General features: G+C 53.3%; 9 protein-coding genes across 9 annotated transcripts; 3 read left to right on the top strand and 6 right to left on the bottom strand.

The window, feature by feature from the left end:
- Nucleotides 1-1,865: 1,865 nt before the first annotated feature.
- On the bottom strand, nucleotides 1,866-2,639 carry N7498_010293 (MARVEL domain-containing protein; the record flags this gene model as incomplete). The annotated part of the gene is made up of 1 exon (XM_058457349.1): nucleotides 1,866-2,639. One exon carries the CDS (start codon nucleotides 2,637-2,639, stop codon nucleotides 1,866-1,868), a length of 774 nt encoding a protein of 257 aa, XP_058304248.1.
- Nucleotides 2,640-3,781: 1,142 nt separating this feature from the next.
- Nucleotides 3,782-5,621, bottom strand: N7498_010292 (uncharacterized protein; the record flags this gene model as incomplete). Its single annotated transcript, XM_058457348.1, has 3 exons — nucleotides 3,782-4,665; nucleotides 4,744-5,493; nucleotides 5,606-5,621. 3 exons carry the CDS (start codon nucleotides 5,619-5,621, stop codon nucleotides 3,782-3,784), a joined length of 1,650 nt encoding a protein of 549 aa, XP_058304247.1.
- Nucleotides 5,622-7,485: 1,864 nt separating this feature from the next.
- Nucleotides 7,486-9,854, top strand: N7498_010291 (uncharacterized protein; the record flags this gene model as incomplete). Its single annotated transcript, XM_058457347.1, has 4 exons — nucleotides 7,486-8,066; nucleotides 8,313-8,621; nucleotides 8,670-8,920; nucleotides 8,979-9,854. The coding sequence occupies 4 exons, from the start codon at nucleotides 7,486-7,488 to the stop codon at nucleotides 9,650-9,652; spliced, it is 1,815 nt and encodes a 604-aa protein (XP_058304246.1). The 3' UTR covers nucleotides 9,653-9,854.
- Nucleotides 9,855-10,805: 951 nt separating this feature from the next.
- hexA (putative Woronin body protein HexA) lies at nucleotides 10,806-12,686 on the bottom strand (the record flags this gene model as incomplete). The annotated part of the gene is made up of 3 exons (XM_058457346.1): nucleotides 10,806-11,796; nucleotides 12,104-12,413; nucleotides 12,632-12,686. The coding sequence occupies 3 exons, from the start codon at nucleotides 12,684-12,686 to the stop codon at nucleotides 10,806-10,808; spliced, it is 1,356 nt and encodes a 451-aa protein (XP_058304245.1).
- Nucleotides 12,687-13,844: 1,158 nt separating this feature from the next.
- Nucleotides 13,845-17,985, bottom strand: N7498_010289 (uncharacterized protein; the record flags this gene model as incomplete). Its single annotated transcript, XM_058457345.1, has 2 exons — nucleotides 13,845-17,831; nucleotides 17,944-17,985. The coding sequence occupies 2 exons, from the start codon at nucleotides 17,983-17,985 to the stop codon at nucleotides 13,845-13,847; spliced, it is 4,029 nt and encodes a 1,342-aa protein (XP_058304244.1).
- A 486-nt stretch (nucleotides 17,986-18,471) lies between these two features.
- N7498_010288 (alpha/beta fold hydrolase) lies at nucleotides 18,472-19,707 on the top strand (the record flags this gene model as incomplete). The annotated part of the gene is made up of 1 exon (XM_058457344.1): nucleotides 18,472-19,707. One exon carries the CDS (start codon nucleotides 18,472-18,474, stop codon nucleotides 19,705-19,707), a length of 1,236 nt encoding a protein of 411 aa, XP_058304243.1.
- Nucleotides 19,708-20,149: 442 nt separating this feature from the next.
- N7498_010287 (copper acquisition factor BIM1-like domain-containing protein) lies at nucleotides 20,150-20,990 on the bottom strand (the record flags this gene model as incomplete). The annotated part of the gene is made up of 3 exons (XM_058457343.1): nucleotides 20,150-20,359; nucleotides 20,411-20,724; nucleotides 20,774-20,990. The coding sequence occupies 3 exons, from the start codon at nucleotides 20,988-20,990 to the stop codon at nucleotides 20,150-20,152; spliced, it is 741 nt and encodes a 246-aa protein (XP_058304242.1).
- A 1,105-nt stretch (nucleotides 20,991-22,095) lies between these two features.
- N7498_010286 (SRR1 family protein) lies at nucleotides 22,096-23,003 on the top strand (the record flags this gene model as incomplete). Its single annotated transcript, XM_058457342.1, has 2 exons — nucleotides 22,096-22,591; nucleotides 22,642-23,003. 2 exons carry the CDS (start codon nucleotides 22,096-22,098, stop codon nucleotides 23,001-23,003), a joined length of 858 nt encoding a protein of 285 aa, XP_058304241.1.
- Nucleotides 23,004-23,624: 621 nt separating this feature from the next.
- On the bottom strand, nucleotides 23,625-25,549 carry bgt3 (uncharacterized protein; the record flags this gene model as incomplete). The annotated part of the gene is made up of 2 exons (XM_058457341.1): nucleotides 23,625-23,769; nucleotides 23,823-25,549. The coding sequence occupies 2 exons, from the start codon at nucleotides 25,547-25,549 to the stop codon at nucleotides 23,625-23,627; spliced, it is 1,872 nt and encodes a 623-aa protein (XP_058304240.1).
- Between the last annotated feature and the right edge of the window lie 513 nt (nucleotides 25,550-26,062).

The following is a 26,062-nucleotide window of genomic DNA, read 5'->3' as shown; positions in this document are numbered from 1 at the left end:
TCGCGAATATACGGAGAAGCAAGAATCTACCGATCCTCGATAAGTAGGAATCGAATAGCAAAGAGAGCCTTTTTGTCAGGATTTTAGGTGTATGCAGTTATTTATCAAGAGCTTCCAATTCAACATGGATGTTCCCGTTCTGCCATCTCTCACCGCCTTTCATCTGATTTTCCAACTCTCTCATTGATATCTCTCACTTCAGTATTCACTATGCTTTTTCTTTCCACCAACCTACATAACCTCGGTTATTAGGCCTACCCCTCACTCTATAACATCCTCTATGATGTCGTTGATATCTTCATGATGTCGTCAACATCAGAGAAAATGGCTCAGTTTCTTTCTATAAATATAGCTCATATCCCAGATTGAATTGACTAAGAGCTTTATCTCAATTTACCTCCCACTACCTTTTCTCTCTCATAAAGGGCAGACCAGGAAGATTCTCTCTATTATCTCTCTCTCTTATATTTCTTATCTCTATTACTAAGGGTCAGCTACTACGCCGCAGTAGTAGCCTACCTCTCCGGAAGGGTGATAGGTTGGCAGGATTTAAATATTTGTTCTTTAGGACGGCCCAACCGCACTGGGATCCTAAATTATTTATTTTTTCTCTCATCTCTTATCCTTACCCGCCTACTCGCCACTTCCGACACTTTTAAATTCTGATCTCGTGGCACCACTGTGATGGCATTGCCGTGAACCAAATATCATTATTTTAAGCGACATCATTAGGAAATAAGTGACTCAAGTCCCGTAGCCTTCTGTTTTCGAGTTTGTCTGCCGAACCATATACTCTATTGTTAATTGTATCCAGGGGTTGCGTAGCAATTTTCTAGACCTCACCCACACGGGCCATACCCATGGGTAGACCTAACAAACCCGACCTAAACCCGCCGAGCGTGGCTCTTCGTAGATTCCTATCATGCCAGGTATGGTAGGCGGTATTTTGGATCGGAAAGGGCTGTGTGTAGGGAGGGGGGGGGGGTTGGAGACTTGTGGTGCCACTGTACTATATGCACATTCCACTATCCATATATGATATTATTTGATTTCTGTCTCCTTACCGTGGTACATCACGATGTCGACAGACATAGCTGAGGAGGTACGTGGCTCCTAAGCGCTTGTTAGGCATTTGTTTTTATTAATATTATAATTATAGACGCCTCTTACTTTCCTGACAAACACAAAACGTAGCCCCTTGACACGATATATCGAAATTTTCTAGGACCTATCACAGGTTCTGTATTACATGTGATCTGCGCCTCGGAATTTTCTTTCAACTGTCACAGACATTTGTCGGGGTTGAAAACCAATCAAGAAACGATGTTGAATGGGTCGAAAATAGCGCCCGGTTGTTGATTTCAAACGGCGACAGTAATGCATCGCAAAGACTACGTACGTTCTATTCTCACACTCGGGCAAATGAGGCGCTTGAAATGGGCGAATCTATGACAGACGCGCTGGATAGCTCTATTAAGCTTGCGGGAACATGGCACAGCCCGAAGGGTAATAAGATCAATATCGGCCTGGACGGGTACCCAGTAAATTGCCTGGTTGGGATTGATCCGGAGGAGCCTAGCAATGAGCAGCCAGATCCACCTTACGATGAACCTTTTCTTTGAAGTGGTCTTGAACTTTCTTAAATTCCGTTTTGATGCTCTGCATCGGTGTCAGATAGTGAATAGAATACTGATTTATACCAACCCGCTTTGTTTGTAACGAATCAGGGCATGGAGCTCTCAAAGTGAAAAGCTAGATGTGCATCACAGAAATCCTAGTCTTCAACCTTAAACTTCTTTTCTATTTCATTCCTTCCTAAAACAACCCACCAGCAGAACCACGGGACCAGCCCGTTCAATTCAAGCTCAAGCACCCTCCTTCTCAGCATCAACACCAACCGGCCCAGCCGGCCTTCTAGCCTTCAACCACCTCAGCAAAACCCAAGAGGCCGTAATAAACCAGAACGCCAAATTTACAAGATCAACCCAAACCGCGTGCCGCATTCTGTTAATCTTGCTCGCATCACCCAAATCCGAGGTACTCGAGTCCGAATCCCGCTTCGAGCTCGAGGTCGAAGGATGAACACCAATATACATCCTCCCGAAGATTCCAAAAAGCGTCAACCAAAGCACGCAGAGCACAAACTCCCACGTGAACTGCGGCAGTCTCAGCGCGGGACTGGGGTTGTAGTTCACACGGCGCATACAGAACGGTACAATCATGTGGATTGCCGCCGTTGTTGTTGCTAGGAAGCCCACGATGAGCGCGAAGAGCCATTTGGCGTGCCAGGTGTTCTTGGAGTCGTGGTCGTGTTGCACGTCTTGGCCGTAGAGGCCAATGACTGCGAGGCCGAAGACGAATTGGAAGAAGCGCAGAGCGGACATAATCATGGAGATTACCTTGGAGCCTTTGCTAGGCTTGGGATCGTTTTCGGGAGGGTAGGACATGTTTGTGCCCGGGGCGACGCCCGGTGGGTATTCGCCCATTGGGTAGGGTTGGTAGGGTGGGTAGGGCTGAGGGTACGGGGGGTAACCGGCGGCGGCGGGGTCTTGGAATTGTTGGTGTTGTTGTTTTTTGGCACTTTGCTTTTTGGCTTGGGAATAGCCAAGTTTGAGGAGTTTGACTGCGACAAAGGACATTGCGTTGGCAGTGGAATGGTTGGTTGGTTGAATGAATGAATGATGAATGAATGAATGGAAGGTGTAAAGGTAGACCGAGCTGGTTGATCAGAGAGTTTGATCAAAAGAAAGGCTGCGCGAGCGCGCGAGTGTGTGGTGTACGAAATAAAATATAGGCAGCGCAATGAATCACGTATTCAAAAGAATAGTCGAAGTGGCAGCCTGGCCAAATAAGAGTGAATCGTGAAGTGAACAATGAATAGTAAACCGATTGGGTCATCAACCAGGATGACGCAGGCGCAAAGAATGGCACTTAAAGGTAGAACGTGGAGCTTCAAGAGATTGTAAGGAAAGATAGAAAGGAACAAATGGTAGACAAAAGATCGATGCTGGTTTCAAAGCCGGTCACAGAAGCTTTATAGACGAGCTCGACTCCCCAGGACAAATAGGGCTGCATACAAAGATCGACTGTTTCTATTTTCCATTGCACCCAGACTAACATGAAACTGCCATCTCGTTCGTCCTTTGAGTGTCGGCGGTTCGCCCTGGATCCACCGCGTCGGTTGTTTGTCCTCCTCGCTGATCCATAGATCGCCGAGATGCCAAAGAAAGATGAAACGCAGCGGGGTGCCAGACGGGAATAAACATCTGCAAGCACGGGAACCTGTGCTGATACGAGGATGGCGCGAGGTTGGCGCGAGCTGGTGTGGGTTGGCGCTTCACTTCGCGCGCGCCAAAGGGAGGAATTGTTGTTTCATCGAGGTGCTCTTTGGACCAACCGAGAGCCAATCAATGGTTCCAAGGTTAATTCTAATTCTATTTTCTTTGATTCAGAAAGACTCTCAGATGATTGGGCTGCATACGCGGCCCCAGAGCTCGCTGGAGCTAAGAATAGGTCGACAATGATCGGGATCTACAAGAGAAGCGTCAAGGACGATCAGACTACGAGACTCGAGAGATGGTTTTTCGCATATGCACATTGCCCTACATGGCTTTCCGTCTTTATTATTACAGAGACCTTCATGGAACCCCGCCGAATGAATCCATCGATCCAACATGCTTGAGAGGGGAATTTCAGATGCAAAACTCGTAACGCCCAGTCTGAAGACAAACCAATGTGAGAGACACACGGGAAGCCGAGCTCTCACCCGTCAAGTGAATTGTCAGGCCGGCCGGCTTGTCCCGGCATCTGCAGCATTTCCAGCCGGCACTGGCCTGGTAATATTGTCTGGAGGCGGAAGCGGAGGTTTGAGCTCAGACGGAGATGCAGGGTCAGGGCCAGGGATGGATCCCGGCTCGTCATCATCGTACTCGTGGCTGTATTCGTCGTCGTGGACACCTGAACCCGTCGCGGAGGAGTGGTCGACCGACGCGCGGTCGTACCCCTGCTGGTAAGAGCCTTGGGCATTCTTCACGTTCTTGGGTGCCTTCTTGGTCTTGCGGCCCTTCATCTTTGCCTTCTCGAGAAGACGCTTCTTCTCGGCGAGGCGCTTGCGTTCCTTGCGGTCTTTGATCTCGTACTGTCGGATGAGAGCTTCGGGTGGGTGGCCGAAGATGCTCTCGTATTCACAGAATTCGCAGATCCAGATGTCTTCCAGAGCGGGTGGGTGGTGGATGTTTGTGTATTGTTGTTGAATTTTGCGTTGACGCGCAGCCAACGCATATATGCTGCCCGGAGACCGCTTCTTCTTGCGGCTCACAGAGCCCTGATCTCCTTGGGCAGGGAGGGGCTGTGTACCCGGTGAGACGTGCCCTTGCATCTGAGACATGTTCGGGCTCGTCTGTGTTCCTGTAGAGAACCCGCGGGGATTTGACGTGGTAGGCGCGAGGGGTGAGGTCGGTGAACGGTGGGGTATAGAATAATTGCGCTGCATTGCCATTCCTTTCGAGGAATCAGACTCGCAGGTGAATGTGAATTGAGTCTTGGTGGGGGTAGTATTGTTCTCTTGGTCCAGCAAGCTCACATTACTGGCGCCTCGAGGTGGAGACGAAAGGGTAGCGGCGTTTGCTATGGCAGTAGAAATGATGCCTTGATCAGACGATTCGCCTGGCAATACCAAGTCAGCATATCACCGTATTTATCTAATTTGGCAAGTCCACCAAATGCACCAATTGTAAGACATACCAGGTCCAGGCGATGACATATCTCGCCGACTCGGCGTTCGTGTATTCATCCAAGCATTTTGGGCGTTCGCAGACAACGGGTTTCGCCCGCTGTTGCTGCGCGTACTCCGGCTCAGACGGCCTCTACCAGACCCTGATATGCCACTCGCCAACGGTGAAGCAGGATTTCCACTCCCATAATACGTGCCCGTACTCCCATCGCTGGGCGGAGGATTCGAGTTGGCCAATCCCATACTCGCAAACTCCGGCGACAGAGCAGAGTGGTGGTTCATATTCCCCGGTGTTGGGATTTTCCGTTTCTTCTTGTTATTTGTGTTTTCAAAAGCGTCATACCCGTCGGGACCAGCCGAGGACTTTTGCGGACCGTCTTTACCAAACACCTGTGGTTGTGAGCTCGGTGATAGAGAACCTCGAAAACCAGCACTTCGGCGTACGACTACCGGTCCGTCTTCATCCCCACTATCCAGCTCCACTGCAGTATCAAACCCGTGAGAGTCAGCCTCCGGGGTTAGCTCGTGTCGGTCCGTCTCGATCGTCTGCTGCACGTAGACTTTAGAGTCATTGACCGCCTCCTCCGAGTCTCCGGAGACACCATAGAAGATCTGCGATGCTGGGGGTGTTGGCGGGTAGTGGATACCGTCGGCGGCGTCGGTGGACAGGCGAGAGCGCAAGGTGCGTTTAGGGAGAGGCCGAATCAGACGATCGGGGTAGACAAGGGAAGGTGTGTCAGGGGCCGAGTTGAACGTCCCGTCTACACGAGTGCACACCACGTCAGTAACCGAAGAAGTAGTAGACGATTGTACTCGTCGAGGCTGGAGCCTTGAACAAGGAGAACACGGAGGTCCCTATACGAGTAGACGTACTCAATGTGGCAGTCATCATGCAAGTTCACACTCGCCCTCAACCACAACTACACGTGTAGATGAGTTGAGCCAGCCCGGTTCCGTTATTTTCCTTGTTCCCCCTCCGTCGCTATTGTCGTGATTGAGCCAGCAATACGGAGATCAGGTTCGGTGTGTCGGGGAGAAACGCGGGTTCGGAGACTACTGTGGCCCGAACATGGTCAGCCAAAGTTGAGATAAAACAGCCAAATATGGCTTTGCAGGCTTCAGAAAATAGCCGTCAAGTCGGCAGTGCCTTCTGGGGCACCCTTCCAGCTACCTCGGTGTTCCACAACGAGGATTATTGCACATACCCACAACGATAGCTATTATTCAGCACGATCAAAACAAGGAGCGATGACGGGGTGGTTGAACCCGAAAATGATCAGAAATCCCAGCCCGAACAGCCAGAAGCCAGAACAAGCCAAGAGCGGAGAACAGACAGGATGATGCGGAGGGGTTGAGATGTGAAGCGAAATGCCAGCGAGTCACGGGAATTCGGAACGCTCACGCGCTAGCCATTTCGGGTAATCTGGGCACCCAACCGGCTTCTTGGGGCTTCGCTATTATGCATCTTCCCTTTTTTCACAGGTGCATATGGGACCGATATCTCTTCACTGTATTGTCTTTGTCTTGACCGACTCTTTTCAGATTGACCTGTGTTGGCAAGTACACCAGAGCTCCCGTTTCCTAGATTCTGCGGAGCAGCGGGGGAGCTGCGGAGGGGAAGTCGAACCGAAAAGTGGCCGACAATGTGATGAGATCTTGATATTTACAAACTACGAAGTTGGACTACGAAGTCTGGAAAGGATCTGGGCTGGCGGTACCTGCATGGCCGCCGCGAAGGGCCACCGAATGCCTTGCGTAAGACCGCTTGTCCGCGCAAGAAGCTCGACGAACTCAAGTCGAACCCGCTGTGCCACCATTGTGTCCTTCAGGTGTGGTTTCCAAGTTTCAAGGTCCATGGCTGAGGTCCCTGAGACCCTGAACTCCTAGTGCAAGTTTTTGGTGAAGTTCCTGGTGGAGAGTGACTGACAGCACAGAGTGGTACCCTCGACTGTGGGGGTAAGCGCATTGCCCTTGGAAGAGCTGCAGACGACGACGGAAAACCACCGAGCTTTCAACATGCAGCAGCGTCTTGCAGGATAATTTCTCCCAATCCGCCGTGCGGCATTGAGCCGTCCCCACCATGAACTCGCTCCAATTGTCCTTGCGGCCCACATTCAAGTCTCGCGTGTCAGAGAAATGCACAGTGTATGTGAAGGACTCGAGGATACCGGTTTCATGGGAATAATGCGAGTCAGGTAAGACGGTTGCCGTGCCGGTGAAGGGGGGAGGGTCGAGCAAGCGAAGGGAAGATTCCTGCGGAAGTACGCCACGGGCAATGTCAGACAATGAAACGCGCAATATATAGCCGTGGCCTCGATAGAACAATGCAGATAGCTATTCCGGCAAAAAGAAAGAAAATGGACGTAAGACACGGGTGGTAAATGGCTCGCGCGTTGAGAGGCGTCGAGAGCGGGGAAGGACGGGCGATTGGATCTTTTGGAGTCCCGTTCCGGCGCTTTTCTCCTTCTCTCCTTCTCTGCAGCCCCCGCCAATTCTTGCACTCCTGACTATGTAGTCATCGGGCTCTCCCTCGAGCCTGTTGACGCCTTGCTACAGTTCCATCTGCGATTTTCAATTGTCTGCCTCTTTCTCCGTCGAGGAGCTCTCAATCGCGCGGAGCTCCCTCGCAACCGGTTCTGCTCTTCTGCTTGTGCTCGACACCGTCACTCCTGCTCGAGAGCCCCATCGAATCTCTTTGATTCGGCTTTGATACACTATATCCCTACATATTTACACTTTCCCGCCAGTTCACCATGTCGCCTCGTCGCTCCTCGCGAGCTCGCACCACCCAGCCCTCTCCTGCCCTCCTCCAACACACCAACTCCTCCAGCTCCTCAACCTCCCTCACCCGCGAAAGGAGCACTCGTTCGAATAATAAAAACCCCTCTCCTCAAGGCTCGGCTGGACCTCGCTCCCAGTCCATCGACGAGGCCGAAAACGGCTCGAGAGCCGACCTCCCGCACACGCGCACGCGCCAGCGGGCCCGCGATGACGATGACGAGCCTCCTCGCGAGGATGATGAGGAAGACCCAGAAGATGACGAAGAGGAAGAAGTGACTCGATGCCTGTGTGGGCAGCAGGAATACCCAGGCTTGCCTCTCTCTCGCCGCGAAGCTCTCGGTCGCGGCGCCATCAAGCTGGAGGGTCATCCAGTCACGGATTCATCCGAAACGCTGTCCGATGACATCGGGAGCATGTTCATTCAATGCGACTCCTGCAAGGTGTGGCAGCATGGCGGTTGTGTGGGCATCATGGACGAGGAGACCAGTCCCGACGAATATTTTTGCGAGGAGTGCCGGAAGGATTTGCACAGGATCCGAGACGAAGCCAATGGGTAAGTTCAAGAAGAACATCATTTGCGGCTCTGCTTAGTGGATGCGTCTGGTCTGAGCTCAAGTCGTCCGAGTGGCTCTCACTGCCCGTGGCGACTGGACGTCGCTCTCGTCTTTTCCCCCCCAAAGACAGCGCAGACAACACGAGCAAGGCTTGAACAGCTATGGAATTTGCTGTCCTTTCTTTTTCTGCTTTTCTTCTTCACATGGAAAATTTTATCGAGGTGACTATGCTAACCACCCCGCAGCTCTCGTTCTTCGACTTACCTGCCCGTCGCGCCGGTCACGTCGCCGGCGCCTTCCTCTCGAGCCTCTTCGCGGGAAACATCCCGACGTTCCAAGGACCCCAAAGCGCGCCTCAGCGAAGGCGCAGCGAATGCTAAACGGCGGTCGACTATGAACAGCCGGGATGCCGCTTACGACGAAGAAGAACTGATCCGACGAGCCATTGAGGAAAGCAAACACGACAACCAAAGCCCTGACGACGATACAGCTACACGGAGGGCCAAGCGGAGTCGAAGTGACAGTGAATCGTGGGTGTTCCTGGATCCAATTCCGTGTGCTGTGAGTTTAGCTGACAATTTGTTTTTGTTATTCAGAAACAGACAAGATTCCAAGCGTCCTCGCACCACCTCTCCGTCCCCGACGGCCGTGTCGAAGGAGAGTCATCCGGTCTCCCAACCTCCGTCTGACGACGAGTCCAAATCGAAAGCAATGAACGGAACCCGGAGACAGAGAGCCAATTCCCGAAGCCAGCGGGACAAGGAGCCCGCCAAGGATACCGAAGATGTAGAGCCGGAAGCTCCTGAGACTGCCAGTCGCCGGAAAGAAAGATCGAATCGGCGCAAAGGAGATGGTGAGTTGCAACGCATCCAACAATAATTGACGTCCATCTTACTCACTCTCAAATCCAGAATCCGAGCAGGAGACCGGATCCCCCACGAAGACAGCACCAATCGAGCCCGAACCTGTCCAAGCAAGTCCCAATACCCCCACACCTCAAGAAACAACGGCCGCTCGCCCCGCAACTCGCAAATCCGGCCGTCCCCCGGCTCGACGAGGAGGTCGACAAGGACGCAATCAATATACAAACCGCGACGTAAACGGCACCGGCACCGGCACCGGCACCGAGTCACCACGCCGCGGACAATCACACGAGATCGGCGCCGACTCACCACGAGTAGGATACAGCGGGATCAACGGCACACAAATCAACGGAGGAGACACTGGACGCCCAAGCAAACCTCGACACATGCACCCGCAGCGAACAACAATGAACGAGATGAAGCGGCGCGTAGCGGGCATCCTCGAATTCATCTCGCGCATGCAAGTCGAGATGGCCGTCGCCAGCGAAAACGCATCCACCCCTACCGGTAGCAACGGTGACCGCACGCAGGGCCTGCTGCTAAAGAGCATGGTCGACCAGATCGAACACGCCATGCCCGTGCCCAGCGACGGCGAGTCCGCGCCAGACGACGAGCCCCATGAGAAAGACTTCAAGGAACTCAGCAGCATGGAGATGATGGACGTGCTCACGCGCCACCTTCTCAAGTGGCAGCAGGAGTTCGGCAAGTTCGGCGAACGGTAGCTGCCGCGCTGTCGTGCCACCGGCACTCTCCAAGGTTTTCCACGTGCCTCGTCTTCAAGGTTGTCCTGGCTGCTTATACGATACCCCCCCTTGTTCGCGCCGTTGTACATTAGAATTTGTGTCGGCGTCTCTTTTTGGCTTTCATATCGGATCGGCGTCGTGATTGTGATTGTTTTCTCTCCTCGTCCTTCTGGAGATCGATGTGTAATTGGTTAAACATATCATGTTTGCTCTCGGCCTTTTGGTCCAAATTTCATGTGCTTTTGTGGATGCTTTTCAAGTGTGGCTTTTTGTTTTGGGTAGGTGCTCTGGGTGGTGTTTTGGAAAATAGGATCTATATATGGATTCTTTTGTAAGTTTTGACTAGGTTGAATATCACTGCTCTTGTGTGGACTTTTCTTTCGGTTTTATTTTATTACCTGCTTAGGAAATGTATTCCATGGGTTTCTAGTCAGTTGGGTTTTGTAAGATTCCAAGGTGTTGGAGACCTCAGGAGTTGTTGATGTCGTGTAGTAGTGATATATAAAAGGAGATATCTAAAGTACCCTTAAGGCCCATCAAATTGGGCATTAATCTATCAAATAATTAGAAAAATGCCTCACCCAGCACCGTATGAACCGAAATTCCGACAAATAGCTCCGTAGAGCCAATTGACCCTGTTGGTATACCCCCACACAGTGACGCGGAGCTTCCCGCGCAAGGACAAGTCCAGCAACGAAAAACAAGAACCACACAGCTCAATTGCAAAAGAGGGTACCTTTACAGCGTACAGTAGCCACTAGTCTCCATAGTTCTCAATTTTCAGACCGGAATACTCAAATGCAGGCACCCAATTGCAGTCCAAAGCAAGGAGGTTCGGAGGGTTGGGCATCTGTGTCACAAGTACGATGGAACCACATGGGCATCACCACCTTGCCGGTCTCAGCAGAATTACAGCTTTACAAAAGGAATTACGACTTCAGTTTCACATTCAAGCTCTGATTCATTGGCATTATCGCTTAGGTACAGGCCCATACATACAACATACAAGTCATGTATCTATTTTCACCCGAGCAAAAAAAGTAGGCAAGCCGTCAATTGAAGGAAATCGTAAGACAAAGGAAATAATAAATCACACTATTGGAGAAACCCAAACCCCCACGTCACAATAAATTTACAGACGAGAGCCGTGAATGACCTTGAAGTCGACGACGAGCTCACGGCCACCGTCGTTGATGACAAGGGCACGGACGGAGCCACGGCCGTCGGCAAAGGCATCACGGATGCGCTTGAACAAGTGGCCCTGGGTGATGACGGGCAGACCCTGCTTGACATCGCCGGTCTCGGTCATGGCGACGAGCTTGCCGTCGTCACGGAGGTCGAGGATGCGGTAGGTCTTGTAGATGGGGCCCAGCATGGTCTGGACAACGACGGAGGGAGAGGGGTTGGCGACGAAGCTGGACTCCTCCTGCAGCTGGCGGGTGAACAGGTCCACACCGAGGTAGCGGTGCTGGCCGGTCTGGGGAGACACGGAGATCCGGATGACCTGGCAGGGACGGCCCTGCAGGATCAGGATGTCGCCAATGCGGATGAAGTGGCAGGGGATGGGGACGGTCTCGCCGGAGGCACCGCGGCCGCGGGGCTCGACGATGCGGACATCCTCGCGGATGCCGTCGCTGAAGCGGGCAGGGCCACGCTCGTCTCCCGCGACAACCTCCTCGCGGTCGTGGTGGTGGAAGGGGTGCATGATGCGGTCGGCGGCGCGTTCAACACCACGGCGGAAGGAGTGGTACTGGCCTTCGTCGTCGTAGTAGCCCATCTTACGGGGTACGTCACGGACAGTGGTCTGGACTTCGGTAGGGGCGGAGTGGTAACGAGGAGCAGAAGTCTGGGTGGCTTCGACCTCGAGCTGGTAGCTATCGCCTTGGTAGAGGGACTGGGGCTGGGGCTTGTAGGAGCGGTTGTACGAGACGTCGACGGACTGAGCCGGGGAGTACTCGTAGTCTACGGGTTCCTGGTAGCGACGGTCGTAAGAGACGTCGAACTGGGGGTTTGGAGAGGTCCGGCGACGGTAATCTCTCTCGGTGACGTCGAGTTGGTTCTCGACGGTCTGGTCGTAGACTTGACGGTCCTCGAAGCGAACAGAGGACTGGTGGTTGGGGTAGCTGAAAGGGAGAAGGATGTTAGCCGGGATTGAAGCGAAAGTGTAAACATATAAACAAAAAGCAACACGCCGAACCCCGGTCACCGCTCATTGGGGGGAGTGGATCCCTCCGAGACGATTGGCGTGACACGTAATTCAGTCCGGGGCCGAATCCGCGACGCCTCCAGACTGGGATTCGGCCCACACACGAATGGCAAGTTCACGAGTGTCTCCACAAGTGGAAACTTATCTCACCGGACCCAGCCGCGGTCTCGGGCTCCAGAAACCTGGAAATCAAAACAAAAACACAAGAAGCCAAAAATACGTACCGTTCACGGGTGAGATCAACCTCGGCCGCGTAGTTGCGCTGCTGATAGGGACCGGAACGATCTTCCTTGATGCGGAAATCGACTTCTTCTTTTCCGTAGACACGAGGGTCGGGGAGGGGGCCCTTCGTATCTTCCCGTTCGACGCGCGAAGTACGATCGAGTTGGACTTCTCCCTCTACTCTCGTGTGAGTAGTTTCAGAGACAGCGTCACTCCGGTACGACGACGGGAAGACACTGAAGGGGATGGGGACGCGGGCGTCAAAGTCCAGATTGACGGATGTCCGACGTCTCTTCTCGAATGCCTTTCGAACTGTTCAAGACAACTCGAAAGACTAGACAAGAAAAGACTTGGCTGGGGGGAAGTCTTTCTCGGAGAGAAGAAAAGATGGAGGTGATCGGGATGATCAGATCTAATCTTTCGCGTGGGGTGATGATGAGGAATGTAGCGAGGAATGGAAAGGGAAGAAAAGGAGGGGAGGAAGGAAGCTGGAGGTTATCGTTTATTTATCTCATGCGGTGTTTGTTTACTGCGCCTTGCCTGATCGGGGCGTGCGCGGATCACCGAGGTTGATTTCTGGTTCATACTCTTCCCGACTTACGAGTCGCTGGTTTACCGTCGTTACCGATTACCGAGTACAGAGGACAGCGTAGAGAGTGATTAGATGGCTGGAATGCGGAGTCACATTCCAGCCATCTGTATCTCGGGTCTCCATATAGAGACAACTCACCGTACTCCGTACTTTAGTACGTATGGAGGTATACAGTACACCGCTCAATCTTTCACATGGAGGCTGGCCAGCCCCGTCTCCGCGTATCGAACGGCGGTTCCGTCCCCATAGCAACGCCGGGTCGAATCGGACACGCCCGCCGATCGCTCCACTCGCGTTGTTTGGTCGATCGCATCACATCGAGAGAACAGGGGGAAATTCGATGATGGAATCCCTCGTTATATAGCCGTAGCCACCTCCTTCGGGGACGAGTCTGGGTAAAGGTGAAATACGACTCGTCTCTCGGTGGAGAAAGGGAGTGAAACCGCCAACGCACTCTCTCCACTCGATTTGATGCATCCAGATCGCAGAGTCCAGCGCAGCCCAAGCGTGTCTCCAAGGTGGTTGGGCCAGTCTGCAGGTGTCTAGACCGGCGTATTACCGAGGCTGGGCAGTGCAAAGGCTGCACAGGCGAGCTGAAGTGGCTGGTTGCTGGGCTCCACTTGCTGCACGAGCTCTGGTTCCCCGGCTACCCTGGGTGGATTCGTCATTGTTTCATTCGTCGTTATTCGTGCTTTTGTACGCTGTACGGAGTACTTTGAAGGCACTAGCACTATCCACGACTATGTCGATCAATTATGGTCCCAGGTACACAAGTGCCGGGAAATACGTCTAAGAAACATGTCTAAAACACATATTGCAGTCCAACCATCATCAACGAGAGAATTATACACGATTTGAAGAAACGAGGGTATCATCTGTATATGGCACGGAAACTGAGAATGCAGTTTCAAAAAAGAAAAAAAGAAGAAGAACCAGCACAGCGCCGGTTCCACCGGGAAAAAAGAAAAGAGTGTGTAGTCGAACAAAGTGGTGGACGCAAAACTCGAACGTATACTCAGGTATTAAAGATTAGATCCTTTCGGAATATTGCAAATCCGTCTTGACAGACGTGATCGCCACAATATTGACACAGAATAGAAGAGAAGGCATTAAACAAGTAGGATGGGTTCAATCGTGAGAAGTGAAGGGTGTCACGATCGTAGACCGAAGGCTTTGCGGAGCATTGGGAAGCGCCTCTTTCGTCCGGAGCCTGCGATCACGACGTTGCGTGCGGTTGGGCCGGGGTCAGTGGCATTCGTAATGTCGGAGCTGGCGTCGTTGAACTCTGGGCCGGTGGGGGATGGTTCGATTTCTTTGCCTGGATTGTCACCGTTGACGGTAATGCTGCCATTGCGGGCTCCGTCGACTGGAGGCGCGGGCTTCTCCGTTTCTAGAGGTGATGTGGGAGCGCTCTGGAAATGTTCTGGAGCTGGCGCGGGCTGCTCTTCTTCAACGGCTGGACTGAGCGGCCAGGGATGACCGGCGAAGGTATGTCGCTTGTTTTTCTTGAGCACTTTCGGCGATGATGGTGAGGATGGCGGTTCTGCCTCAATAGTGGTCGTATAGGTGCTTTCCCCAGCGAAGGGCTCTCGCAATTGCTCGCGTTCAAGGCGTGACCGCTCAAGCGGCGTATCTCTCCGGGAAGGACTCTCGACATCTGCCTTGTGGATGCGGTTGTCGGTGTTCTTGGGCTTCTTCAGACCGAGACGAGTGAGTAGGCCTGGCTTACGTCCTCGACTAGGCTGCATGATAAATTCCTCAAGCTCCCTCTGGCTCATACCGCGCTGTCGAGCCACGGCTGCCATCCCTGACATGTTCGGCGCTGCATTCTGATCACGAGAGCCTGGTGGTCTGGCACCCACACGAGGCGTGACAAGCAGCGGAGCCTGATGCGGACGCTCTTCTTCAGAGCTATCCTCCAGATCGGTCGAGTCGCCGTCATGGGCTCCCTTGCGACGTGGAATTCCGCGAACGGGACGCATGGCATTGTTGTTACCTTCCTCTTCGTCGCTGGAATCGGCAAATCGACTGCGGAAGACCTGAGGCCGGGGTCCCTCTTCATCATCGGAATTGGCGAATCGGGTTGTTCCCTTCGGTTTGGGAGGAGCTTTGGTAAATCGCGCACGAGGCGGCCCTTTCTTATTTGTGGAGAAGAACGACGTTCGCTCACCTCCACCAGGTGGGCCTCGTAGTGTTTTGCGCATAGTCCCGGTACCAGAACCAGACGACATTGGTCGGTACTCATCAGGAGAAGCTGCACGGGCTGTCGGAGACTGCACTTGATTAGAGGTAGGGCCAGCGCCTCTCATCGTCCGGCGCATGGAATGTGAACCTTCACTGCGGGGCGAAGGACTGGAGCGCTTGAAACTGCTTGAGGAATCACTGCCGTTGGAAGTGCTTCGACGAAGAGAGCTGGGGAAGCCAGCGGAACTTTTCATTTGGAATGCCGGACCGAGAGAAACTGGTCGGTTTTTTGTCTTGCCAGTCGCAGCGCCATTGACATTCGAGTGGCGATAGTCCTGCAAGCCAGAGCTTCCATAAGCATCTACAGACACGGTCCGTTCCTGTTTCGCCCCTGATTGAATGGTTCCATTTCCCGATGCTCGAGTTTGCGACTTGGACGTTGTCGGAGGGGAGGGGGATTCAGGGAAACCTGCAGCAGTAGGAGAATCTTTCATCTGGCGATTGACAGATTCCTGCGTGGGCGTACTGGAGCGAACCTCTTCCATGGCCTGGTCCGTGACATCCTGCGACTGACTGTCGATAGCTGCAGTTCGAGTGTGTGGCTTGGGAGTTATGTCACGACTCTCACTGATCGGTTCTAAGGGACCCGATGACCTAGGGATTGCTCGACTATCAACAATGGCGTTGATTGACCCGAAGCCATCTCCATCGAGGTCTTCTTCTGCATCACTGTAGATACTATCGCCGGACTCGCCCTCAGTATCAACGTCGTCAAGCTTGGGAACAGCGCTTGCCATAGGCTGCTTGACTCCTTTAGTTGTAGATTTGAGGCTGCGGTCTGAGTTCGAGGTTGGGAACCCGCCTGGGATTTGGTATTGCTCGAGGCTTCCCCGGCTCGATCGTGATCGTTCAAAGCTGGGGCGCTCATTCTCGAGCATGGGAGTAGCTGGCTGAACAGCAATTGATGGCACAGCCGATTCAGACTCCTCATAAAATGGCGGCTGTTCACTAAGTCTGCCCTTGGCAACACCATCCATCTTCACATCCGCAGATGACCACTGCGGAGAAGAGGAGGGCTCTCCATTGACAGACAATTGCTCCACGGTTTTGACATTATGAACCTGCGGCGGCTCCGCGGGGTGGACCTCGGCAAGCATCCCTCCAAGAGCATGATCATTGGAAAATGAGACACCTCGATCAGGCGCCTCATCACCAGACGTGGTGCTGGAGTCATTGTCGCTAAATTCGGGGATCACTGGCACCTGAGAACCGTCCCGGTTTTTTCGCACACTACCAAATGATGGAAGGGTCGGCCGAGGCTTCAATACTTTGTCGAAGTCGTCATCGCCAGTGACAAAGTCCGATGCAGTCTTCTTCTTCCCAACGCCAAACCAACCCTTGCGAGATTTGGACTTGCCCTGGGGTGAATCCGGCACGAAATCTTCGGGGGAAGTTGGAGGACTGGCTGCGATTCCGACGACCTCGGCCTCGTCATCGAAACTGACCTTGACAGACTTCTTTTTGGAAACGGGCCTGGAACCATCGTCTGAAGCTACCGAAGTACCGTCGGACATCTCACTCGATGGCTGCACAAACCGACCAACCCGTGCCCCCCTGTCCGGAGACAGGGAGTTTCCGCGGGGGGATTTCAGCGCCGATTTCACAGGCGAAACTGATCTCGGTGGAGGTTGATGGACTTGATCACCAGCTGCGGATACGGAAAGCCACTTGGAAAAGTGGGCAGATCGGCCAGGGCTGCTTGGCTGAGGCACATGCTCGGGTTCCTGCAGCGAAGATGCTTCGTCGCCCTTCGGGGACGGTTGAGGCGTCGATACTGTCTCAGCATGATCAATTGTCGGCGATGCGGCCGCAGCTCGGTCTCCGGTCTCCACAACACGAGGAATATCGACTTGTTCATCCGCCGGCTCCTTCTCCTCGATGACTGTCGATGGCCATCGTTCGATAGTTTGAGAAGATTGATCCCCGACACTTGGTCTAGTAAACTCAATTGGCACGTCGTCATCCGAACGTTGGTCCCGTGTGCTGGTACCAAGGGGTTTTGGATCTATCCGCTCAACCCTTGCATGAGCCGGCTCTGCCCGCGACATGCCTTTCTGCATACTAACTGCCTTAGCTGCTGCAGCGGCGGTACCTGCCGGAGCACCAACGGATTTGATTGCGTCTTTCTCCGCATTCCCCGCACCATAGGATCTGGACTTCGCGTTCGGCGACTTGCCGGGTCCTTGGGAAAGAGAATGCTGGGCACCGGCGGCAGCCGCAGGTACCACACGAGCTGCAGATGCATCCCTACTCACTGGCCGATTCTCAAGCACCACCGGCGGCGAGATAGGCCGGGAAAAGTTGATGGAACTCCGGCTATTCGGTCGATCCGTCTCTGGCACCGTACCCAAGCTACTCAACCGATTATGCGCCGAATGTACGGCAGATCCCCCTTCTCGCCCTCCTCGATCCGCACTGATACCTCGTGCAATTGCCCGCGGTGGAGAAGCGGGAGGTGTTCGCATCTGCGGCTGCACGCTCACAGCGCGACGATTAGGGGGTTTCCCGTTCACGTACTGAGATGGAACTGATGGCAGCGGAGGAACATCGGCGGGAATGTGATTGATGGGACCTGAGCTGGTAGATGGGCGATTAGGGGAGGGTTCGCGAAAACTTCTTGCGGTCATCGATCCCGAGCTGCTCGTTCGACGCAAATTGCCGCTGACACTCGCTGACCTGCGGCCGGCCATGGGACTGGCCGGCGACTGGGTGGAGGCCCGCCGTTGGACCATTCGCTTGGTCTCGACATTTCCCACGGAGGTTGGAGTCGGTGTACGATTGCGTAGGGCGGCGGCTGCAGCTGCGGACGAGAGGCTACTTGTGGAAGGTTGGGACTTTAAAAAAGCATGAGTAGCGGCGGTCTGCGCGGATTGAGACGAGGCAGTAGGCAGCGGCTAGATCAGCCACAGGTGTTAGCGCATGCGAAGTCATTGTAAAGTTTTAGTGCTTCGAGGTATTCGGGGATCGTGGGACTCCTCAAAAGGGCCCAGACAGATCGAGACGTACCACCTGGTGATGGGAGGAGCTTCTCTTGCGACGGCCGAACATGGCTGCTCGGGCTCTTGGGCTTCACGGGAAAGGAATCGGATAGCCGGCCGGACACTGCGCTCAGCAGCGCCGGGGTTGATCCGAAATTGAAACGGAAGACTCGGATGGGCGATGGTCGTGGCCCGACGGAAAGAGCTGTAGAACGCGCGGTGAATGGAAGAGAAAGTTCGCAAAGTGGGAAGAGAAAGAACGCGACGACGAGAGGGCCAGGAACGAGTGAGCCAGGGTTGATTGTAGGGATGGAAGATACCTGGATCCCAAGGGTTTTTTTCCAACAGGTTACATCCAGTGGAAACGCTGAAGGATTTCGGGGGAGGTGAGCACTTGCGTCATGACTGCCTGTTGGGTCAGGCACGGTCTCCTCAAAAACAGGCTGATATTTGGCCCGAATCAGAACTTTATAGCCAGCTCATCCATTACCAATTGTTAATAAATACTTGATACTCAATATTAAATACATCATTACAAGGTCTTGCTTTTACGGAAATGTCCCTGGATGCCTCACCCCAGCTGCCCCTCCCCAAGGGCGTCTCGAGTCGCCTCGTTTCAACCCCCGAACTGACCTTTCACATTCTCGAGGCCGGCGCCACTCCCAATCGTGATCGTCCCTTGGTGATTCTGTTACATGGTTTCCCCGAAATCGCCTATTCATGGCGTCGAGTCCTGCCCCAGCTCGCCGCCGCTGGCTTCTACGCCGTAGCCCCCGACCAGCGCGGATTCGGCCGCACGGTCGGCTGGGATACACGACCGTATGAGGACGTCGATCTGCACAGTTTCTCAATGACCAACCTGGTGCGCGATGTGGTGGTTTTGGTGCATGCGTTGGGCTATCGGTCTGTTCGGTGTGTAGTGGGTCACGACTGCGGTGCCATGACGGCTGCGACTTGCGCCCTGATCCGACCGGATTTCTTTGAAAGTATTGTTCTGATGAGCCATCCTTTCAATGGGAGTCCTAGTCTGCCTTTCAACACCGCGAATGAAGGCAGTGTTGAGGAACAGGCTGCACCTGCATCTGCAGCTGCAGCGCGGGGTGGAGGTGGTGGTGCCGAGGGTTCTGCTGCTGCTTCGGGTATTCATGATGCTTTGGCGAATGCTGGTCGCAAGCACTATAAGTGGTACTATTCGACTCCTCAGGCTGGTCCTGATATGTCGTGTCTCTCACCTGAGGATCTGCATCGCTTCTTGCGCGGGTACTTTCATCTGAAGAGTGGTTCCTGGCCCGGTAACAAACCGCGTCCACTGTCAGGCTGGACTGCCGAGGAACTTGTCCATATGCCTGGATATTATATCATGCCCTTGGATGCAACGATGCCACGAACCGTAGAAAGAGACATGGCCGATGAGCCGACAAAGGGAACGTCGTCGCATTCATGGCTGCCCGAGAATGAACTTGCAGTTTACACGTCCGAGTATGCTCGCACCGGATTTCAAGGTGGGTTGAACTGGTATCGTGTGTTTACTGCGCCGGGTGGTCGCTTCTCCAAGGATTATGATATCTTTGCGGGGAAGAAGATCGAGCCTCCCTGTGCCTTTGTGTCTGGAAAGCTGGACTGGGGGATCTATCAGCAGCCCGGTGCGCTAGACAAGATGACCGGTGGCGCGGTATGCTCTGATTTCCGGATACTTCGACTTCTTGACGGAGTCGGTCACTGGGTTCCTCAGGAGGCTCCGAATGAGGTTGCGCAGACGATAATTGAATTGACCAAGAGCCTTGATGCATAGACGATGATGAGATATGATAGTGCCCTTTTCCATAGGTACATAGTTCTCACAAGTACATATTCTCAGACCCAGTCACCATTTACAAACCCCAAAGTCTCATCCTCTTCCCTCAAAAGGCCGATCAAAAAGAATACTCTCTGCGGACATCAGCTTGCAACGAAGTCTATGGGATTACACAGTAGGTTATCCGCGTGGTCATCGATAGAGAAAGTGTATGTATGTTCAACACCACAATCGTCAAGTGGTAAGTCCTTACAAAGACAGTCGAAAGCTTCCGAGGTCAGAAATAGCCGATCTTATTAGAGCCAAGGAATGCAATATCACAAATTCAAACATTTTTTGAAGAGGTCTTCATTAAACAAGTCGACCATAAATAACAAAGGGTATGTTTCAAATCCAACGCGACGCACACAAATGCAAGTCAAAAGCCAAATGAAAATATTTACATCAACGCGCCAAAGGCAACGGCAATCAGAATCGGCGCAAGAGCAAGCAGCGTGTTCTGCGGCGGTTTCAGCATCGCAGCACCAGACCCGATCGGGGCCGTGGTGTACATGTACTGGAAGGAAATGTCGCTCGAGTTGAAGCAGTTGTCACGGGTGACTTCTTCGATTTCGGGGTCGTCGACCTCGGCGAAGATGATGTCGACACACTATCCATCATAATCAGTAAACGTATAAATATACCAAGATCGAAAACATACGTTATACAAGCCCGCACCGTGTTTAGCCGTCTCCACAACCTGGATAGTTGCCTTGTCACCAACATTGACGCTGATGTTAGCCGGCAAGGGCACCTGAGGAAGACAGAAGGTACCGGGGTAGGGGTTGTTGGACGGGCCAGTGATCAGGAACGGGGGGACGACGGGGTGGCTCATGTTCTCTGGAGTCTCGCCGAAACCGAGGTTCACATAGATGAGGGCGGTCGCGTGGCCCGGGAACCAGCCCGGTTGAACAGCGAGAGCGCCGCCGCGGATAGGCCATTTCGTGCGGTTCGTGGAGGTGGGCATGCCTCCGCCTTTGGAGTGGTTAGTGAGCTTCAAGGATCTGGACGGCGTATCGCTTACATGGGTAGATCCATTCCATGCCATAGGGGAAGATGTATGAGCCATTTTTGGGATCATAGGCTACTCCCAGACCGTTTGTTTCTGCGACTGTGCCGTTGGTGTGCAGATTGTTTCCTCGGTACCCGGGGTATGTGATGACCGAGTGGGCATGGATGAGGCTGGCACAGACCAGGACCACGAGGGTGGTCCAGTGGGTTATCGATGCTTGCATGGCCATGGTGAATGTGAATTTATGTAGGCAACGAAGGCGAGGCTTGGACGAAAGTGAAGAAATTATTAAAGGAACCGGTCCCTTATTTTCGCCGAGCAACGGTCAACGTCGATCTCGAATGGCACTATTCAAGCGAACTTGGTGTTCGCGGGAGAGAAGATGATAGTGAAACCAGACAGAGCACTCGACCAAACCAAGCCACGGATGATTCTCGAGGGCTGGTCGAGCTCTTTTTGAGGGGCGCCCGGTGCAGTGCACGCATCGTGGGCGCGGACGAGTCAGGATGCAGAGTCCTGATGTGACCGGAGGTGCAGGCTGAACAGCTGATGACTGGCCGAGTGCCATTCTGTGGAGCAGGGATGTCGGGGATCATCACGGCTTACTGCAAGTGCAGTCACTTTAGGGCCGTCTGGGCACGGTGATTGGCGGAGCGCCTGCAGCTGGAAGCGCCGAGGGGCAACGCTAGGTCTGGATCTGAGGGGTTGTCCTGTGCTGCTCAGCGCTTAGAGTGCTGGGAGGTGTGATAGATGCAGGTGTCTACATCTAAGAAACGGTCTTCCGGTGGGAACACCCGTGGTGTTACTGTCATGTTGTCGGATGGCACTCCGTGAGCTGGGGCTGTATAGATGTGACGGTGCGGGATGGCTCCACCTTGCGACTCAAGTCAAAGCTTCTCCAACCGAACCTCTACTCCACTAATTTTTGCCCAGATGGACGCCGATCAATTTGGGTTACAATGCTAGCTCGTGAATTTGTCAAAACAAGAAAACCAAGACCATAAAAACTATACATAGTTCTTAAGACAGGGATTGATAGAAGGACTCGGCGAATATCAACATCTTCTGGTGCAATTTTGCAAAAAACAAACTCTACCTATCTGTGAGATCATCTTGCTGATAGCAAATGAGTGAGAACACTATTACACATCCTAAGCTAATGACATCCTGCTTAGATCGAACCTCCCTACCTTTGATCGGAACCATAGAACAGCTTACTAATCCCGACAATCAGCGGGGCCGCGGGGCCCAAAAAAAAGATCGCAGCTCACGATAAACTCCAACTCAATCATATATCAATTGACAAACACCCGGAGGCCCGGAGGGACATTGAAATGCCACACACATCGCGCCGAAAGCGCGCCTCAGTCCCGGCACAAAAACGCCTCCAAGTAACCGACGACGACGGCTGGACCCATGTCACCAGCGGCAACAACGTGCGCCGCGCAATGCGCACAGCTCGCGGACCGAACCCGCAGAGTGACAACGCAGACAAAGAGAAAGACACACAAGCTCAAGAACCAGTGCTAGCACCAGCCGAGGCACCAGCGCGACTCACGCTCGACGAGCTACAAATGCAGTACGCGGCTCATCGGGAGCGGTGGGTCGATTCCGATACATGGAAGACGCTCACGAGACACCTTGCTGAGCAGATGAGGGAGAGGGAGCGGATGGCTTCGCGGGACGAAGCGGTCCGAGGGCCCATCGACGCGATTGTCTGCATCGGACTCGGTAGCCCGAGCGGGTTCCTGCGCGACGGATGGGTCGATCGTCGGACGGTCTCGATGTATCAGCTCGCAGCACTAGACTGTATCGCGAAGCAACTATCCCGTTCGTGCTCTTCTCTCGCTTCACTATTTTTCAAAAGATAACATCACCAGGCCCGGATAATAACATCCCCCTCTCATTCCCGATCTACGCACAAGATCCCGTCTTCAACACCCTCGACTGTTTACTCCTCGAGTCCCTTGGTATAACCATCGTTCAGAACCCAGTCGCCTTCGAGCGCATTACTCAAAATACATTGCTATTCTGCCCTGGTGCTGAGAAGAAGCACCTTGAGCTGGTCCTGCCTTCGAATCCGTGTCTTGTTTTCGGGGGACCATTGGAATTGGCGGATTCGGACGTGATACAGAACTATATCTCGAGGGTGGATTCGCGGGCTTTAGTGCCGTTTTCGATAAACGAGCATGCTTTTTGGAAAATGAGGTTATACTTTCGTGTTGATGAGGAGGATGAGTGAATTAATGCTGCTATTTGCGCGGGATATTGCTGCATTTTGCATGGGGAGGAGTTTGGGCATTTGGATTGAACTATATAGCCTGAGACACGGTACTTGAATATAAGGGGCATTTCACTTGGTTTCCGATTAGAAACCGGAGCGCAGAATATGATCACACTCACCTGCCCAGATGGATCGGTGATGAAGTGTCACTCAGTGCCTATGGAGCACCTTCTCCACCTAAGGAGCATCGTTCTACATAGATACTCTTCTACACTCAAAACAAAACACCGAGCACAGCAGGAACCTCGGAAAAGAAATCAAAATTAATATCTATTTACATTGAATGCTAAACCGAACCAACGCAACGCAGCGCAAAACAAAACCGTCGATATCCTATGCAGAATTCCATCCCGAAATGTCTCATAATAGGGTTCCATGAATAAAAACGCCTTGGGCAAAAATAAAAAGCGGGTCGTAGTGAAAGTCACCGAAATGAGGCAACGCAAGATCAGGGGGGAGATCGGATAGGGAGGATGTCGAAGTAAAAGGAAGGTCATTAAAGTAGAACACCAGGAAGGCGGAATAATGGCGTATATGCATGCAGGGTTTTCATGATCATGATCCTATAGGGTAGGGGCATTATGAGACGGTTTTGCCGTTGCAGGATGGGATTTGGAGACCGGGTTTGATCTTGCGTGCTTGATCCATTAGTCCCCACTTGTCTTCCCAGTCCTTGCCGGGGGTGTTGAATTGGATTTTCCATGGCTCATCAAAGGCTTCGAACCTGTGTTGTGTTAGGAAAGGGCCGAGTTGGGATGAATTGAAGGGGGAACATACCAGAAGTAGTCAGTGCCGTTCTCCAGAGCTTGGCAGACCCAGTCGGACATGAATGTGTTCATGTTGTCGATGCTTGCCACTGATCCTGGGGTATCGGAGTCGCAAGTTGGACTAGCACCACAGTCTTTGCCACCGCCGCTGGGCCATCCAACCTCGGAGATGATCTGTTTCTTGCCGGTGCCTGCGGTCAGGACGACATCGTGGTTTTGCCAGAAATTCCAGGTCCAGGATGCTGCTACGTCCACGTTGACGCCGGCGAAGAAGGGGTGGACGTTGGACATGACGACGTCAACTGCCTTGACGAGCTGGGCGTTCCAGTTATCTCCGAGGTCGGACGTGGAGACTAGCATGTCGAGGCTGCGCTTCTTGAGTGAGTCGCGGACATCGTTGATGTAGCTGATGACGTTCTTTTCGGCAGTCGCGATGTCGGGGCCTGCACGATACAGAGCTTCGTTGCCCACAATAATGCCCTTGAAGATAGAAGGGTCCTTGGTATCGTCGAGAATGTGGTTGAGCTGGTTGAGCTGGCGCGTGGTCGTGGTCTGGTTGGTATCGATCCACACACCCAGCCAAACCTTCATGTCGGTCAGTCCCAACCTGTCAATCGCGTGCAGGGTCATCTCGGTCTGGTTGCAATCTGTGCCGTAGAGTCGAACAGTGTTGGTCAACTGCGAGAGCACAGCCAAGTCACGAGTGACATTGTTTTGCGAAGGCGGGTACTTCAGACACAATGGGTACTGTACACCCCAAGGCGTGTAATCCATGCCAGGGAAGACCTTGTGCAAGTCCTTGTTGTTCATGAGCGCCTTAATTTCAGCCGAGTCTTTATTGAGATCCCCATTCTCTTTTGTATCCTCATCCGCCGACTGATCATTACCAGACGAGGGCCCATCCTTGCTGCCCTTGTTCCCAATCGTTCCTCCAACCGCACCACCAACAATGGCACCAAGGATGATGAGACCAAGAATGATCCCAACGAGCAACCCTCGCTTCTTCCGCGCCGACATCCCAGTTCTAGGTGGCTTCTTCTCCCCGACCCCAGCTTCCAAGCCACCGCCAGGAACAGGCCCGTAGGAAGGACCGGCATTCCTGTTATTTCCAAACAACCCACCAAGCACCCCACCGGCAGCAGCACCACCCGCACCACCAGTCGCGACAGGTGCCGCCCTAGGCCCGAACTCATCCTCGCCATCATCGGCGATCTCATCTGGGTTAATTTCGGCCTGCATGTCCCCAGCACCGTACTGAGAGTGTCGTTGATAAGGGTCATCTCTCACGATCCCACCCACATATGGACCGGGGTGCTGGTTATCCAACATACTGCGTCTGTTGGAACCGTCGCTAAGATGCGCCGAAGACCGACCGGGAGTCTGCAAGCCAGGCGAGGCAGCCGCGGCACCTAAAGCCATATTAGAGCCATACGACTGTTCCGGTCGTAGAGATTCCGCGCTGCCGTAGCCAGCAGGTGGCACGTAGGGGTTATCCGAGCCGCTGGTGTGGAAGCCGCGCTCAGAGGGCCCGGCGAAGCCATCACGGTCCATGTTGTGGACTGCCTCGATGCCGCTTAGGCGGTCGTGACTGTTCGCTACTCCAAGGGCGATGCCACTGATCCCACCGCCGACAGAGGAGGGGCCAAGATTATCGACGTCGGGGGTGATGGTGGAATTGTGTCGCGCCGAATCGACGTAGCGATGGGGTGGTGGTACTGGGTAGTCCTGGTCACTCATTTGCGATGGTGCTGGATTTTCCAGCTGAACTAGAGGTATGCAGGGACGGTGATCGCTGCCCGGGAGAGCAGACTAGAGCCCGGTCCTAGCCAGGAGAATTCGCAGGAGGACAGGGAGAGAAAAGGTCGAGGAAAGAAAAAGAACTACAGCATCGCAGGCGATCCACGGTTCCCGAGATGAGGGGAGGTGGGCCGAAACAAGAAGCTGAGGCGCAGTTGTGTCAGGTAAAATTAGGGACGAGACCGGCTTGAGAGAGTTTTCCCTGCGTGACAAAGAAGGAATGAGGTAGGATTCTTACTAAAAGGTACGGGTTCAGGGCCAGCCGTAGAATGGGCGGGAAGGTTTTAAGGCTGCGATCGTCTGTCAACACAAGCGTGGCCCGGACAACGGATGTCAGAGTTACTTTTCGATTTCTCGTACCGCCTTTATTTATTTTTTAAAGGCTGCTGAGTTTATTGCGTTGCTTTATTATCTGTATCATTCGGTCATTAATAAACTACCGAGTGAACAATA

This window comes from Penicillium cinerascens, assembly GCF_028974065.1.
Source record: "Penicillium cinerascens strain IBT 15544 chromosome Unknown scaffold_4_segment0_segment1, whole genome shotgun sequence".
Lineage (NCBI taxonomy): Eukaryota > Fungi > Ascomycota > Eurotiomycetes > Eurotiales > Aspergillaceae > Penicillium > Penicillium cinerascens.
Note: the sequence above shows the minus strand (reverse complement) of the source record. Positions and strands in the feature narration are given on the sequence as shown.